Genomic DNA, 17,316 nt, shown 5'->3' with positions numbered 1-17,316 from the left:
CTGGATCTTGTAAGAAATTGCCACTAGCTGGCTGCATGTTCCCACATGCCAAAAAAAATGCTATCTGGCAAAAGTACTAACAGACTGAGAAATATTATTTGTATTACGGATCTCAGGATGCTGCCAATACTTCACAACAACACTGCCAGGTATGTTAGGCTGAGATATTGTTTTTAAAGTGTATGGCCTATGGCGGTATTCAGTTTAACAGTTAACTAACTAAACTTGCCCAAGATCATCCAGAAGGTATCATAATTGGGATTGAATCAGATTTTCTCAACACTGTAACCACTATATCACTCTAGCTAGTTTCTACTTCAGAAAGACAATAGAAATAACCACCTTAAATGTTCTAGGGCTAAACAGGATGAGTTCTGGTGATGTTAAGTCCTGCTTTGAAAAAGGGAGATTAAAGAGACTGCTGAATAGCAACTGATAATGAAGCTCAAGACAATGCATCTACCTGGATTGAATCGAGACCTAGGCTTCCTATCTCATTACCAATGCTGATTTCTACCAATGCTGATTTCTCCACATCCTTCTGCATACTATCCAATCACGCCTGCTATTGTCATTCACTGACTGTTGTTATTCGGCATTTGAAATCACTCCACTCCACTCTCCAAAATATAAGGACAGATGGACTCACATTCTAGCTGTATCTGAAGAAGTGAGCTGTGACTCATGACAGCTCATACTCTACAACAAATTTTGTTAGTTTTATTTTTTTTATTTATTTTATACAGCTTCTATTCCACCCTCCTCACAAATGGGCTCAGGGCAAATCACACCATTTAAAACACAATACATTATTAAATATGGTTCCATAAAAATGCATAAAAGCTTTTATAAAATCATACAGTTTGATACAAAAATTACAATAGATAGCTTCCCCCAGTGGCGGCAGTCACTGCTTAGTTACTTTTAAAAACATGTGCACGGGGTGGTGGACAGATCTAATAAGGAAGTATGACTCATTCACCTCCTTCTCCTACATGGCCGGAAGAGGCCTAGCCCAGCCTCAACCATATGTCTGGTGGAACATTTCTGTCTTATAGGCCTGGTGGAAAGATAACAAATCCTGCCGGGCATTGGTTTCAACAGACAGAGAATTCCACCAGGTTGGAGCAAGGACCGAAAAGGCCCTGGCTCTGGTCGAGGCCAAGTGGGCCTCCCTCGGACCAGGGACCACCAATAGTTGTTTCTCCGCTGATTGAAGCATCCTCTGGGGTATATGTAGGGAGAGGCAGTCCTGCAAATATGCTGGTCCCAGTCCGCATAGGGCTTTATAGATTAATACCAAAATCCTGAACCTGATCCGGTACTCCATTGGCAGTCAGTGCAGCTGGCTCAGTACAGGTGATATATGTGCCCCATTCGGGACTCCCGCAATAACACGCGTAGCTGTATTTTGAACCAGCTATAACCTCCGGACCAGACTCAAGGGATGACCTGTGTAGAGCGAGTTACAGTAATCCAATCTAGAGGTGACGGTTGCTTGGATCGCTGTAGGTGCTATTGGACTCTTGCTCTTTCCTACTGCTACAGACAGACTAACATGGCTACCCATCTTGATCTATCTGCTTTGAAGATGACAGCCCTAAAGAGAAGTCACTAGACAGAAGATCCTTTTCCAATGGCAAGGCTTCATTGCTCAGCAAACCAATTTCATTTCTGTATTTCCAAGCACAGGAGCTCATATGCAATTACCTAAATCCATTTTCTGGTCAGCTGGGTCCTTAGGCACCCCCCAGAACATGATGCTGGTCAGCATGGTGCACAGGAGGAGTGAGAAGCAGCAGGACACTCGCTGGGCTCGCGTGAAGGAGCTGCGGGGGGAGCGGCTGAAAATAGAATACCAGATGTGTCCATCTTGGAAACCCTTGGAGGTCTTCATGAAAAACAGATTGCTAAAGGAAAGAGAAAAAGATGTCAGACTGAGCCATTGGGGGCAACACTCTGCAGTGGCAGGAAAACAACTGCAACCAATATTCTGGGATTCTTCAATGGTAGGAAAAGAAAACTTCTATATTCTCAGGGGGCACTATGGTATCTGTCCTGACCTGGATGGCTCATGCCAACCCAGGGCCAAGCTACAAGTGATGAATGACACAGGTTGGACACTTGTCAGCTTCCCTCAAGTTTTGATGGGAAATGTAGGCATCCTGGTCTTGCAGCTTGGCTCTCTGACTGCTGTCCAATGGACTTTTCAACTGTCACTTGTCCAACATTCCGCCAAGCTGCCTACATTTCCCACCAAAACTTGAGGGAAGCTGACAAGTGTCCAACCTGTGTCAGGCGTCACTGGTAGTTTGGCCCCCAGACTCCTCAGATCTTGGAAGCTAAGCAAGGTTGGTCCTGGTTAGTGCTTGGTTGAGTAACCACCCAAGAAGTTCAGGTTGTTACACAGAGGCAGGCAATGGCAAACCATTCCTGTTAGTCTCTTGCCTTGAACCCCCATGGGGGTCTCCATAAGTTGCCTGTGACTTTTTGGCATCACTATGTTATTTAGTCTAGCCACTACTCCCCACAAACATGTTATGGAGACTGAACTTTTATTTTTAACCAGTATACACCAGTTTAGTCACTTCTATATTCATCTTTCATTTTACTTCACAAAAAATAAAACATTTTTAAAAACGACTTCAAAATTATTCTATGTTGGCTGGGTTTGTGCTCTTCCAAGCGCTAGCCAATTGATACCAGCCACAACCACCTTTTCTACAGTTCAACTGGAACCATGTTCCAAATTTGTAGTACCAGAGCATTTGCAGAGGGAAAAAGGTTACATCCTTAATGTGATAGGTTGCATCCAAACTAGCCGCACTGCTAAAAAAAAAATACCCTAACTCACCTGAACTGCTTCATATCCTGCTCAGTGGCTACAGGGAACATCTTATCTAGGACACAATCTCCAACATCAATGGCTAGCCAAGAATTACAGAGGAAATACCATTTATGATCTGTGGCAACATCATGGACTAGCACACGGTTCACATACCTAAGAAAAAAACAATGCTGATTTGGAGTATTTCTCCATAAGATGTCTAAAAGCACATCGAGTCCCTCGTGCAATATCCATATCATGTGTGGTCGCTGGTAATGTAACTGTACATCCTAGCTAAAGTTGCTTTCAGGACCCATTTATAACAAGAGGCAGCATTTAGCATCCTGTGAGCATGCCTGTAGCCATTAGCAACTAAAAGCGCAAATGTGGTTGGAGTGTGTGTGTGTGTGGAGCTTTCTGTGCTTGAGCAGTGTGGGAGGAAAGGAGGGAGGCTACTGTGTAGTGCTCAGACCATGTATGTATATAGGTTTATTTATTTACTTCATTTATACCCCACTTTTCTTCCTGATGGGAACATAAAGTGGCTTTCAACAGTCTTCTCCATTTTTATCTTCACAGCCACCTTGTGAGGTAGCTGAGGCTGAGAGCCTGTAACTGGCCCAAGGTCACCCAGCAAGCTTCTATGGCAGAGTGGGAATTCGAACCCAGGCCTCCCACATCTTAGTCTTACAGACTAACCACTACACTATGCTGACTCTTGATTGAAATGAATTTGAGGGGGGGGCAGACTCTTATGCAAATATTCCTAGCTTGAATGTGGTTGCAAAACTTGAATTTAGATGCTTTCCATCACGACCCAACAATGTGGTTCAGGATGGAGAATAAGCCCATCACTGGTTACGAGCCATGGTGATTAAAGGGAACTTAAGAAGCTGTAAACCTCTGAATACCAGTACCAGGAAGCAACACCAGGGGAAGGTCTTGGCCTCTGGGCCTCGTTTGTTGGTCTTCCAGGGCAATTGGTTGGTCACCATGTGATATAGAATACGGTAGATGACCATTGAGCAGATTCAGTAGAACTCTTGCTAGGTTATTAACTTAAGGTATCAGAATGTGACTCCTCCTCCTCCTTTCGCTAATGTGAAGGTTCCAGGATTTGTTCCTAGAAACAGAGAACTGTGGGACACCGCTGTATAGGAGGTGATTCTAACATTGTTCTAATAAGAGCTTTTTTCTGGGAAAAGAGGTGGTGGAACTCAGTGGGTTGCCCTCGGAGAAAATGGTCACATGGCTGGTGGCCCCACCCCCAGGAGTTTAGATTGCCCCCTGCACCAGCGCCCCTCTGTCTGGAGATCGGGGGCAGGGCCACCAGCCATGTGACCATTTTCAAGAGGTTCCAGATTCCAGAACTGCATTCCACTGCGTTCCGGCTGAAAAAAAGCCCTGGTTCTAATGGAGATGTATTCAGAGTATCATGACAAATAATACGGCAAGCACCAGCTGGCTGCCTCCGTCTCTTGTGCTAGACTATCTCAGGAAGCCTCTACAGATTGCCTTCTGTATCAAGGCTTTCTCCCAAGATAGCTGCAGCTGCCATCTTTATTAGTCCTACAGTGCCTATGGAGGCCCTGTTCCTCAGCCGTACAGGTCGTTTAAAGATCTCCAGAATGGCTTGGAGGTGGCTGCCCTGTCTGTAGCAGCGCCCAGCATCTTCTGGCCCAGCCATATTTACATCTGGACAGGTCAATCATGCCATGAAGGTGCTGTCCAGCCCCATTCTCCCACATTTTATATTTTTAAAAATTACACCCAAGATGATGAGTGCTATAATAGAACAGTTTTATAAGAGGGATAACTGTACTTACAGTGAAATCCTAAACAGAATTACTCCAGTCTAAGTCCATTGAAATCAATGTGCTTAGACTGGAGTAACTTTGCTTAGGATTTCACTGTTAGTGTGGTTTTCAGGAGTCCTGGGAAAGCAGCGTAACCCAGTATTCCTCATGCCATGGGATACTGCCTCAGTTACAGTTCAGATGCCAGGTAGGGTTGCCATTATAGTCATGGTGAAAAATGTCTTGCCCTTTTAACAGAGGCTTGATGTGTAGAATGGGGAACTGAAGCTTCTGGAAAATTACGCCCAGTCAAGCCCCTATTACAGGTATATTCCCCCCCCGCCCGCCCACCCGCTATTGGCAATGCTCCCTGACCTGGATAGCCTAGGTGAGCCTGATCTCGTCAGATCTCAGAAACTAAGCAGGGTCGGTCTTAGTACTTGGATGGGAAACCTCCAACGAAGATCAGGGTTGCAGAGGCAGGCAATGGCAAACCACCTCTGTTAGTCTCTTGCCTTGAAAACCCTGCCAGGGGTTGCCATAAGTCAACTCTGACTTGAGGGCAGTTTCAACCACCACCACCGGCAATGCTAATGCCTCAGAGGGGAGGAAAAATGAAAACATGCCCAAGAAGGGGAGTGGGGAGAAAAAGAGAGTGACTCTTCTGCCTTTCCCTTTAATCCAAGCTGGAGAAGAGTTCATGGGGCCATAACCTTTTGCCTCCTACTGTAGGCAAAAATTACAAGGTTTATATTACAAACTAAGGAATGACGAACTTTGGCAACATCAGTAGCATATATTTTGAAAATGTAACATTGGAAATCTCCCCTAGATTCTGAAAGAAGAAATCCAGTTGTTGTTCTAAGAGTTTTTATGCCAATGATGGGTGGGATTGGAGCAGCAGTATTATCTTGGTCTTTGGAAAGGATGAACGATATACGGTCTTCAAGAGCCTGTGGGAACAAAGGGCAATGGGGAGGAATGCTCAAAAATATGTAGATAGTAAACTGGTCATTTCCTTCCTGGAAAATCTGAGGAAAAGAGACACATGTTGGCAAATGGAGGTTTAAAGGAAGTGTCTTTTTCTCTTCCTCAGTCCCCTTTGCCTCTGGCCTACCAGGACGGGCTGTCTCCCGAGTTGTCGTGCCACAGCCTGATGCTCTGTAGTTCCCCCAGAGGAAAGAGAGTACAAAGAAGGAACACATCCACTCCTCCTCGCTCAAAGACCGGCATCTCGGGATCCACCAGGTGATGTGGTTCACTCTCGCCTTCCTGGCTATACAAAGTGAGGGTCACCTGGGACAATAATGAGAGGCGGAGACTGGCTCAGTTCCTGCCTTATACACCGGCATCAGCTTGCTGTTCAGTTTGCACCCATGCCCTGCTGCGTCTGGAGGTGCCTCCTTCTGCACTGAATGAGTGTTTGAGCACAAACCAAGGGGAATGCATGGACTGTGCTAGAAGCTATCTAGCTAATGCAATTAAGCTTGGGGCAACATTTGTGCACTCTTGTGGTGTTCAGGCCTAGCTAGTACTGTTGCAGTTTCTCCGGGTGCAAAAGTTTCTTGAAATAGCTCCCGCACGTGCACACACACACACACAAGGTCACTTACTGAATCAGAATGTTGGTCCATCAAAGTCAGTATCGTCTATTCAGGATGGCAGTGGCTCTCCAGGGGGGTCTCAGGAAGGAATCTTTCACACCTGCTACCTGGAGATGCCAAGGACTGAACCTGGGATCTTCTGCATATAAAGCAGAGGTTCTTCCTCTGAGCCACAACTCCCCACCTCCCCTCTGAACTCACTTCCCAGTAGCAATGCATAGGAGAGAACTGCAAAATGACAGAAGTCGCAAGCTTATCCGGCTCTTCACTGGTACCTGGGAAGTCGTGGCTGCCCCTCGGCGGTGCCCTGTGAAAACAGTGACTAGATAGCGATACTGAGCAAAGGGGTCGTTGTCCCCCAGCACTGTTATCTTCACCTAGAGAGAAAAGAAAGCAGCAGCAGCAAGTCAAATGAAAAAATGCATGGAAGAAGGTATTAAACAGGAGAGGGAATGCATCTTATTACTGAACCAGTGTCTGCCAGTTTAAACCCGACATGCAAGACTCTTGAGTGATGCTCAATTTTCTTTAGCCTGAACTGAAAAGCACCTTGTCGCTTTTGACCTGTCCACGGCTGTTCAATAGGTTGTTTCACTATATTCCTTCCTAAAATGGCAGGGCAATGCAATCAGCTTTTGTGCATATGCATTCTCTCACTACCTGATTGAGCACGCCCGCCCCCCCCCCCGCCTTATGCTGCTACAATTGGCAAGAAATAAATAATTAAATCAATCACAAATCAGATAAACCATACTGGGAGAGCCAGTGTGATCTAGTAATTAAGAGTGTTGGACTCAGGTCTGAATGCCCACTCTCAAGAATCTTCTGGTTATTTAATGCCATGAGTGGGTTGTACACGCGCTTGCATGAAATGTGCTGTCCCAATTGAATCCCCACTCTGCCACGGAAGCTGGCTGGCTGGCCTTGGACCAGTCACCCTTTCTCAGCCTCATCTACCTCATAGGGTTGTTGTGAGGATAAAATGGAGGAGAGGAGAACAATGTAAGCCACTTTGAATCCCCCTTGGGGAGAAGGGTGGGATGTAGGTGAAGCAGGTAAAATAAAACAAATAATAAATCATTCATAAACAAATGCCGGGTTAAAAAATTATGTTGTTCAGTGTTGATCTAAGTAATCCTTGATGACATTAATAGCTGCTGGTCTGTTTGGATTTGGCAGTGTTTCAGGCATGCTCGGTTTCGAGAAAACCCAGTGCAAAGCTGTAAAGCAGGCATTTGAGTCATTCAGTGCAAACCAAACACATCAAGGGGTGTGGCTTACATATGATCCAAATACTAAGTGAGATTTGGGTCCGGTGGTACCTTAAAGACCAACTAAATTCCCAGGGTATGAGCTTTCAAGAGTTAGAGCGTGCTTGCTTGCTCTGACTCTCAGAAGTTCATCCCTAGAAATCTAGTTGGTCTTTAAGGTGCTACTGGACCCAGATCTTGCTCTCTCACTACAGACCAACATGGCTACCTACCTAAAACAATACACAGTGATGGTTGTTGTGGATTTTCCGGGCTGTATGGTCGTGGTCTTGGCATTGTAGTTCCTGACATTTTGCCAGCAGCTGTGACTGGCATATTCAGAGGTGTAGCACCAAAAGACCTCTCAGTGTCACAGTGTGGAGAAGATGTTGGCAGGTAATTTATATCTACTCAGGAAGGTGGGTTTGGGCTGAGTCAACCTGTGGGAGTTTCCCAGGGTGTGGAATGCTAATGGAGGGAGGCTTCACTGTATCCTGAGAAGGTTCTTTTGCATATGGATTGGTGCTTGATACACAGTGAATTCAACATGTTTTTGGTAAAATTGGCAGCATCCCTACATAAAACAGCATTCAGCACTTACCGTGTTGTTTATAAAACAATACTCAGTCTAGAAGCAGATCAAAAATTCCCCAGCTTACAACAACCCTCAGAGCCTAATGAGATGAGATACAGGGAGATCGATGAGTAGATTGGTAAATTGCAGCAGAAAGGGAGGATTCAAACTGGGGGTGGGGGGGACAGACTAGGAAAAATCCATTTGCAGGCCTTCCAACCTCTAGCTTAGACCTTAGATGAATACAAAGAGAGTTATCTGAATGAGTTCATAGCCCCTTATCTGACATTTTAAACATTTTGCAATTATACCATTATTGACCGAAATGGGCTAAAAAAAAAAATATAGTCTCTCAGCTTGGCTCTGTTTTCCATCCGTCTTTTCGCTCTGAAGACTGCTGATTCAAAAGTTCTTAACATGAAACACGTTGGTCCGATAACACACAGCACCAATATAAGTAACAGACGGTGTGAAGGGACCAGACTGGCATCCAAGTTCTTGAATGTGGCATAGCACCACCTTGTGGGGACTGTCTGTATTTAAGATGCTTGCAGAACTGGGATGAATAACGAGAGCAGCAGTTACCAATATGGCAGCTGAGGGTTATTATACTGGCTCCCCAGTTCTCTTTCTTGGAACTCAAGGTGGAGTGTATTGAGGTCCCAGGAGATCCGTCTCCCATGCAGGGAGTGAACAGGCCTAGCTTCAGCAGGGCTAACTTCTGATCATACCCTGTGTCGGGGCTTTTTTTCTGGGAAAAGAGTTGGTGGAACTCAGTGGGTTGCCCTCGGAGAAAATGGTCACATGGCCGATGGCCTCGCCCCCTAATCTCCAGACAGAGGGGAGTTTAGATTGCCCTCCACGCTGCGGAGGGCAATCTAAACTCCCCTCTGTCTGGAGATTAGGGGGCGGGGCCACAGGCCATGTGACCATTTTCAAGAGGTTCCGGAACTCCGTTCCCCCACGTTCCCCCTGAAAAAAAGCCCTGCCCTGTGTCCTCGTGCTAATTTACCTGTTATCTAGCATGTGACATATTAAAGGCCTCTTCACACATTCTTTTTTCAGATCTATCCAAAAATATTTAAGTGTACACCTAAGGCAGGAGTTCCCAACACGATGCCTCTGGGCCTTTGCTCTCACCTGCTGAGAGTTTTTAGAAAGTGAGCAGGGCCACGTGGGGCTTTTGCCCATCAGGGCTTCTGATTGGCCACTGGAGATGTGATTGGCTATGTATTTTTTTAAAATGTTGCTTTGACAGTAGCTGCCACCACAGCACACGGATCTTCACTGTGTGGCTGGAGGTAAGTTGTGGCAGCCATTTTGAGGTTGGATTCTTCTCCTTTGGCAACTATTTTGTGTACCCACCACACTGTCAGAATCCCAAAGGGGCTCACATGCTCAAAAAAGTTGGGGACCCCTGGCCTAAGAGCATAACAGATGTGGCAAAGATCCCTGCTTGTACCCCTCTACTCCACCCAGCCAACTGTGAAGCATTCCTCCAGCCCAGGGAGGTTCCCTCTGGTGGAAGGAAGCATCCTTGAGTCAAAGAAAGGCTTCAAACTTTGTTGAGCGAAGAATAGTGGAGGGGCTGTGGCTCAGTGGCAGAACACCTGCTTTGCATGCAGAAAGTCCAAGGTCTAATCCACAATGTCTCTGGCATCCACTAATAAGTCAGATCCCTGTCTAATTGTTGCTAATGATGGAGCCACAACAGCCTTTGCAGTGAAGAGAGGGAACTATTGGTATTGCAAAGAAGCGCTAGTTGATTAGAAGACTTACTTTGGCATTGTCTTGGATGTCTTTTCTTCTGGCCCAGATCAGAACCAGCAGGTACACAAGGAAGATGCAGCCTACGGTTGACACGACCACGGGATTGTCCACAAACGTGGCAAATAACTCCACAGTTTTGCTGACGTCAATGGTATTGGGCATGACAAAGAAGGAGCTCCCAAAGAATGTCAGATGGTTACAGAGACACTGGGTGCCGCTGGGGGTTGTTTTGGGCCCAACCTGCAAGCAGAGGATGAGCTGCCTTTATGATGTGCTACCTGTCCCCAGTGCTACAACAATCAGAAGCAGCCAACTACACTTGTATGTAGCAGAAGCGACATTCTCACAAAGCGATCCATTTTGCAACATGCCATAACTCTGCAATCCCCATTGCAGTTATTTGGCTTCTCTGCACTTACATGACATCCATAGTTATTCCAGTTTCCTTGGTGCTCATCCCAGAACACACACTGGGATACAAAGCAAGTGACGGAGAGGTTTATGTCACTGAGGGCTATCGGCCCCAGTTCTGTTTCCGCTCTCACTATGAAATAGTATGTTCCTTCTCCAAAAATGAGGTCTTCTGGGTGAAGAATCCAGGAATATGCCGTTTCTGGAAAAGATAATTCTCAGATGAGGACTGGGGACAGTACAATCAGATTAACTATTCAGTCATTCAGTACGGCTGCTTTAACTTCACATAATGGGAGAGCGGACCATCCGTCATCCTTCTGATATGTGCAGTCGCTATTTTGTGTGAACAAGGCAATGCATGTATTTTCCAGCTTGGGTATGTGCAAGCCTGTAATTCAAGTCATCTGGACTTCTGATTGTATGCATTATTTACACAAAATGACAACCCATGTATCAAGAGGATCACACATAGCACAATCTCCCCTTGCATGTGGTTGGACCACAAAAATGTTTATGACTCAAAAGGGCTCCAGAGTAGCCAGTTTTCACGTCATTTCAAAGCTATCTGTAAATCTCAGTCCTAACAGATAAAACCTTGTTTGGGAAAGCCATGGAACAATTATTTGGATGGTCAAGTCATGTGGTCTGTGGTATGAAAAAGAATGTTACCTCTAGTGTTTCTGCTGAAAGGAAGATGTGTTATCAAATCGTGGTCAGTCTCATTGGGATAATAGCCATATCCCAGATACAGGATAAGTGGAGTGTCTTGGTCCAGCTCCAGATGGATCACTAAAGTCGTATTTATTGAGGTCACATTGACTTGGACTGCACTGAAGTTTCCCAGATTCAACACACTCCTGTCTTCTTGGACTTCTGAACTCCTTGGCAGCATTATCTGCATATAAAGTTAATGACTCAACTCTGGAAATGTACCTAAGTCTTGAAAACCTTATCAATAAGTACACCATCCAACTGACAGTCCTACTGAAGTATAAATGTGTGATCCTCTTTGGGATATGTGATCCCATTGTCTCAAGGATAAACTATACATTCCAGAAAGGCTTTGAATACATGTCTATTCACTGGTTCCCCATATCAAAAAATCCCATCTGTGGAAACCATCCAGAGAAAAATTACCTCAATGTCTTCTGTCAGGTTCCTAACTGGAATGACCGACCCATCTAGGCTAGTGAGGGTGAGGCCTCCCACAGTTCCTTGGATATTAAAGCTGTCAGTTGAGGAAAAGGGATTCATGGAAAAGCTCACCATCTACAAGAAAGGATATACTTGAATAATCAAAGGCACTTGCTCAAATCTGCACTGAGCTACTCAAGAGCTCAGATCTAAACAGAATGATCCCATTCCAACCAGAAACTCATTTGAAATAGGCAAGAAATTGGAGGAATTGCGTATCTATTCCCACGAGCTCTGGAGTAGGAACCCTGAAGCTTGTTGAGCCTATGGGCACTTTTTGTTATTCTGAGAAGAGATAGTGAACACAACCACAAAATGGCAACCAAGGGATGGCAGCTGCCACAAAATGGCTGCCATGAAGGCTAGAACTTATCACAACGTGCTAGGAGGTTCCAAAACAAGCATCCTGCTATGATGGAGGCAGCTGTTTCCAGAAGGTGCCTCCCTGCAGACACAAAGGTGATGTCTCCTTGGCACTTTTAAAGCACCTCTTGCTTCGGTGCTGTGGAAGAAATCTGGGACTATCTGTTTGCTCTAGTGAAGAAAAAACAAGTGGGAGCTGGGAAACATATCGGTGGGTGCCATGTTGGGAACCACCGCTCCCGAAGCTTGTGTGAACTGACAGGCAACCTTTTGGGTGAATTTGGTGGTACAGCTGAAGACCAAGATTAGATCTTACATGGCCAGGTGTCATAAGTGAGACAAAGAAGAAAAAAAGGACCCCAGAGCAAAATAGAATCCTAGTCAAAACTGCACTTGCCCGTACGTCCACTGTCTCATGAATGGCTTCTGAGATGCTGAGAGAAGAGGCAGAAGGCAAGGTGAAACTGGCTGTGCTGGAGTTGGAGACATTAATGGAGGTGCTGTCCACATCATCTGTCTGTAACCTTTCCAGAGAAGGATCAGAAAAAGTCAAAAAAGAGGAGAGAGGAGATGGAAATAAGGAAGTGGGGCCCTACAAACCACTGTATGGCCCAAAATGGCCACAATGTGCAAACTGAAAGGCACCCACACCACTAAAAATATTGATCCAACAAACAAGGCAAAGAAGGGGAAGGACGGACTGCACTGAGCCAGAAAATGTCTGACAACCAGGGCTTTTTTTCAGCAGGAATGCAGTGGAATGGAGTTCCGGAACCTCTTGAAAATGGTCACATGGTTGGTGGCCCCGCCCCCTGATCTCCAGACGGAGGGGAGTTGAGATTGCTCTCCGCGCTGCTGAGCGGTGCGGAGGGCAATCTAAACCCCACTCTGTCTGGAGATTAGGGGTGGGGCCACCAGCCATGTGACCATTTTCTCCGAGGGCAACCCACTGCGTTCCACCACCTCTTTTCCCAGAAAAAAAGCCCTGCTGACAACATTGGATCCACATACTGCCTTTTTGTCAGAAGTCACTTCGCTTTAATCAATCAATTCCTCCCAGAAGAAACCTTCCCTGCATGGGTGGTTAGGTCTGCTTCAGCCCCTAAGCAAGGGAATTTTGGGTGGTAGCTCTCTCCTTACGGAATGGGATGCCCCGTGAGGTGAGGGCAGAATCATCTTTGCTCCTGTTTAGGGAAGGCTGAAAAGTAGAGCTCTTCATGAGGGCTTTTCATGGACCTTTACAGGTTTATTTATTTTTGCTCTCTGTTCTGAATTTATTGTTATTCTAGATTTTAGGTTCCTCTCTGAGAACTGTGATTTATTTTCAGTTGTCAGTAACTTTTGAGCCAACAGAAAAAGTGGTAGGAAATATTTTGCCCACATTCTTCTCCTGCATGGTGGGTGTTCTCTTAAAACATCATCATCCTGGCTTGGCCATTTGAGTTGCTTGTGCAGACTTTAGGAGGAAATGCTTTGGGGAAGAAGGACGTGGGCAGCAGATAAACTGGCGCCATGGTACAGATGAACACCACGTTTGAAATCAATTGATGGTGGTCATCAGAGTGGAAAATCTAGTATGTTTTTGTTGCCACTTTGCCATAAGTTGAATGGTGTGTGTGTGTGTGTGTGTGTGTGTGTGTGCATGCGTGCTATTCAGCTACCAACATTACTGATTTCCTTTGTGGGAGTTTAGAAGCTTTGGGGAATAACAGCAAATATCAGAGAGGAAAGGGGGGCAATACCTGTTGATATACATAGACACCGAGGGCTCGGTCAGCACTGTGGGTTCATTGTCGGGGAGTTTCCCAATGAGGAGGGCACTCTGGAGATTGTCCACAGTGGTCAGTAATTGCTGGGACACCAAACTCTAAAATGAAAAAGACAGCCATATTTTGGTAGCAGTACTGAATGCACTGTTCATTCTTGTCCTGTGCTGGCTTTATTCCTGAAGCACCCTGGTCCTGAGAACAGCTGTGAAGATTTATGGGATGGAGTGGTAAGAGTCCCATATAATGGCAGGACTAAGTCATTCGTACTGGCACTGAAACCCAAGTTTTATGCTGCAATAATCGTAGATTGTTGGTTATGGGGCAATAGGCCTCCCAAATACCCAGCTGGGTGGGGAATTACCAGACCCAGTCCCAATTTTCTGTCGCAGAGGAATTGAGGAGTGGGAGGAATAAATGTTCTCTACATAATGACACTCTAGGAATTTCTACTAGTCTCTGTGGTAAAGACCACAGAGATTAGGGGAGGCAGCCTAGAGCATTGCTCAGAAGTGACATTACATCTTCCCAACCTCTGCCCTCTCTGGACACCGTCCCCAAATCTCCTGGCATTTACAGAGGCAGTGTTGGGAACCCTATGGAGTAACCAAAGTGACTCTGTTTTGTAGGCAAGATAATTGTCAGTGCTCATGTTGCACTACGCTATCCTGTCTTTTTAGTGTTATTGAGCACACAGAAAAGAAATCTCACCTGCTTGGACTCTGAGGTAGAAGCCTCCTCTGTTCCGTTCTGCACAGTAGCTTCAAGAACATTATTCACTGCGCTAAACAGGTAGATGACAGCATCCTTGCGCATCTGATCATCCTCCCCATCTTCAGGGGTGACAATCAGCAAGGATTCACTGACATCCTTCAGGGTATTGCCGGCTTCTACCTGAAAAAGAAAAGAGGTCCCATATCTCTGTCTGCTTGATGGATATTATGCCTATGGTTGCCTTATGGGCTAAAGCCTATGGGAAGGAGGATGTGGGTAGAGGAGCCATAGCTCAGTGACAGAGCGCATGTATTTCATGAGATAGTCCCAGGTTCAAATCCAGCTCAAAAATCATAGATAGAAGGGCTGGGAAAGGTCTGCTTTTGCCACCTGAAGGTTACTAGCTCCCCATTCAGAACCTCAGGCACATATATGTCTCCACACAATGTCCCCTCTCCTAAAACATTTTAATTCTATTAGTTTTAAGTAGTAATTTCCCCTACACATACCAGTGATGGTGAGTGTAAAAATTGATAAAAGGAGCCCATTCATGTGAGGACAATGATTCGTGACCTCACCCTGAATTGGCTTTGCGATGAGGTCACATAGTCAAATCTGATTGGCTACACGACATTGTGACACTGTTTACATGTTCGCCAGTTGGCTGGGGAAATACTGCTTTCTCTCCCCTTGAAGTTCAAATTCTAACCAAGTCTGGAATCCACTTTTTTTTCTCTTTACGAAGGTCACCCTCATACCCCAGATTCTTATATCAATAGTCCATTGGCCACATTTCAAGGACCGCATGCAGATAATCAGAAATACACATCACCGAGCCACTCACCTGCGCAGAGGAAGAAAGCTCTTCACTCCTGTAAGTGACTTCTTTGAGCACTTCGGACATCTTGAGCGCCGTCTGCATGGACGTTACATTGACAGCTGACAGAGTGGTCAACATTAGCTCTCTCAGCTTGAGAGGGAAGGAGAGATTGTTGGGGAAAACAAAACAGATAGTAGATGAGATGGAGGGTGTTATCATCTATTCACATATGGGGGTGGCGTCCTCATTATTACACAAAAAAGTGCCCATGTGAAAGGAACTATAACTGCCCACTCCCCTGCTTACCTCTCTGCACTTCATTGTTGGAATCATTCTTTCATATGTGCGCCAATTGACGCAAACTCTGCCTGTCCAGCACAAGGACTTTGTGTCAGATGGGAGTTTTGTATCTAGCAGATACACACAGGCCCAATTCTGATTGTGGCCTTGGAGCATATGGAGAAGCAGCCTCCCCCAATGATGTAGATTTCATGTCCTGAAACCACCCCATGGAGCAGCTATTTGCTCCATTTCAAAATTGCGTAGGTATGGCTACTACACATAATTTTGGCAATGGAGCAAACAGCAGCTCCCCTTGAGATGTGAAAACGGTACAGGGGAGAGGCTAAAGTGCATGTGCATTGGAGTTGGGATCAGAATTGGGCCCATGTTCATCTGGGAGGCACAACACTTCCATCACACATCTGTACACAGTTGTGCTGGGCATGAGGAAGTGGTAATGTGTGAACAGGTCTTAGCTTACTTCTAGTGTCATAGCAAGGCTAGGTGGAGGTAGATTGGGATGTTGAAACAGCCCTGGAGCTAGCTGAGCTAAGTGGCCCCTGGGGTGGTGGCAGCAGGACACAGTCAGTCTATTCATCTCATATCTGGGCTGATGCAATGATGATCCATAGATGGGCTGAGCCAAGCAACCCTGTAGTGCTGCCAGCAATACAAGGGACACTTGGATGTGTTTGCTCTTGGCTGCCAGTGACCCTCTGCAGCAATGGGCCACTGGATACTTTTTGGTCAACAGAAGGTCCATTTCAACCATGTGTGCTGGCAGGAAAACAAGCTATGGAGAAGAGCAAGGTAATGCAAGGAAGGGGGCAGTTTTAAGATGCAAAATGCATTGGCTGACCTCTTTCCGTGCATCTGTCCGCAGAGATGAATTAGCGCTCTCGTCATTTGTCTCTTGGTTAAGGACTGAAGATACGGACTTGTACAACTGGAACAGGGACACGCTGCTGTTCCCTCCTTTGAGGATGGTGTTTGATTTTTCTGATAGAATGGCCTGCAGGGTCTGGTTCCCGGTGTTTATATCTCCATCTTGAACCTGAAAGAACAAGGGGAAACTACTGAGGAAGTTCCTTCCGTAACCACCCCCAAGTTGCAATACTATGCAACTGAGACTATCCCCTTCATTTATAATTGGTGCATCAATTTGCAGTTCTTTTGTCCAGATTCTTAATTGTGGTCATACGGCTTCCCAGGGGGCGATCTACAAATGGGGACGGTCAGAACTTTGAGGGGGGCAATTGTGATTTTAGGTCGCCCTTTCTCATAGAATCATAGAGTTGGAAGGGGCCATACAGACCATCTAGTCCAACCCCCTGCCCAGTGCAGGATCAGCCTAAAGCATCTCTGACAAATATTCATGCAGCCTCTTCTTATAGAAATCCAGCCTCTTCTCTTGCAACAGCTGACGGTCAGCAGATAATTGTTTGAGATTGCTCGTCCTACCCTGAAAATAAAATCCCATCTCCTACATTTCTCCTCTAGACCTTTAAAAAAGTGGCACATGGCAAACAGGAATAAAAAATTAAGAAGTTGTCTGATGGTCAACAGCAGGGCTTTTTTTCTGGGAAAAGAGGTGGTGGAACTCAGTGGGTTGCCCTCAGAGAAAATGGTCACATGGCTGGTGGCCCCGCCCCCTGATCTCCAGACAGAGGGGAGTGTAGATTGCCCTCCGCACCGCCAAGCGGCAAGGAGGGCAATCCAAACTCCCCTCTGTCTGGAGTTCAGGGGGCGGGGCCACCAGCCATGTGACCATTTTCAAGAGGTTCTGGAATTCCGTTCCCCCGCGTTCCCCCTGAAAAAAAGCCCTGGTCAACAGGCACAAAAGTTTCACTGAATGTATGCCTGAGATCTGTGCATCATAGGTATATATAATAAATATACCCATATCAATAAAATTGCCTTGTCTAGTGTGCAGATTTTATAA

The 17,316-nt window shown here is 45.8% G+C and overlaps 1 protein-coding gene across 1 annotated transcript in view; it reads right to left on the bottom strand.

The window, feature by feature from the left end:
* The window catches only part of LOC129343868 (polycystic kidney disease protein 1-like 2), a 63,819-nt gene that overhangs the window by 23,208 nt on the left and 23,295 nt on the right, over positions 1-17,316 (bottom strand). The window contains exons 16-28 of the mRNA XM_055000250.1: positions 16,234-16,428; positions 15,117-15,242; positions 14,270-14,452; positions 13,535-13,659; positions 12,190-12,316; positions 11,373-11,504; positions 10,905-11,130; positions 10,241-10,434; positions 9,831-10,061; positions 6,503-6,604; positions 5,741-5,919; positions 2,855-3,001; positions 1,711-1,910 (exon numbers count right to left, since the gene is read on the bottom strand). Coding sequence (XP_054856225.1) covers positions 1,711-1,910; positions 2,855-3,001; positions 5,741-5,919; positions 6,503-6,604; positions 9,831-10,061; positions 10,241-10,434; positions 10,905-11,130; positions 11,373-11,504; positions 12,190-12,316; positions 13,535-13,659; positions 14,270-14,452; positions 15,117-15,242; positions 16,234-16,428 — 2,167 coding nt within the window. The remainder of the gene's footprint in view (positions 1-1,710; positions 1,911-2,854; positions 3,002-5,740; positions 5,920-6,502; positions 6,605-9,830; positions 10,062-10,240; positions 10,435-10,904; positions 11,131-11,372; positions 11,505-12,189; positions 12,317-13,534; positions 13,660-14,269; positions 14,453-15,116; positions 15,243-16,233; positions 16,429-17,316) is intronic.

This window comes from Eublepharis macularius, chromosome 16, assembly GCF_028583425.1.
Source record: "Eublepharis macularius isolate TG4126 chromosome 16, MPM_Emac_v1.0, whole genome shotgun sequence".
In the NCBI taxonomy this organism is placed as follows: Eukaryota; Metazoa; Chordata; class Lepidosauria; order Squamata; family Eublepharidae; genus Eublepharis; species Eublepharis macularius.
This window is presented reverse-complemented; position numbering and strand designations above follow the sequence as displayed.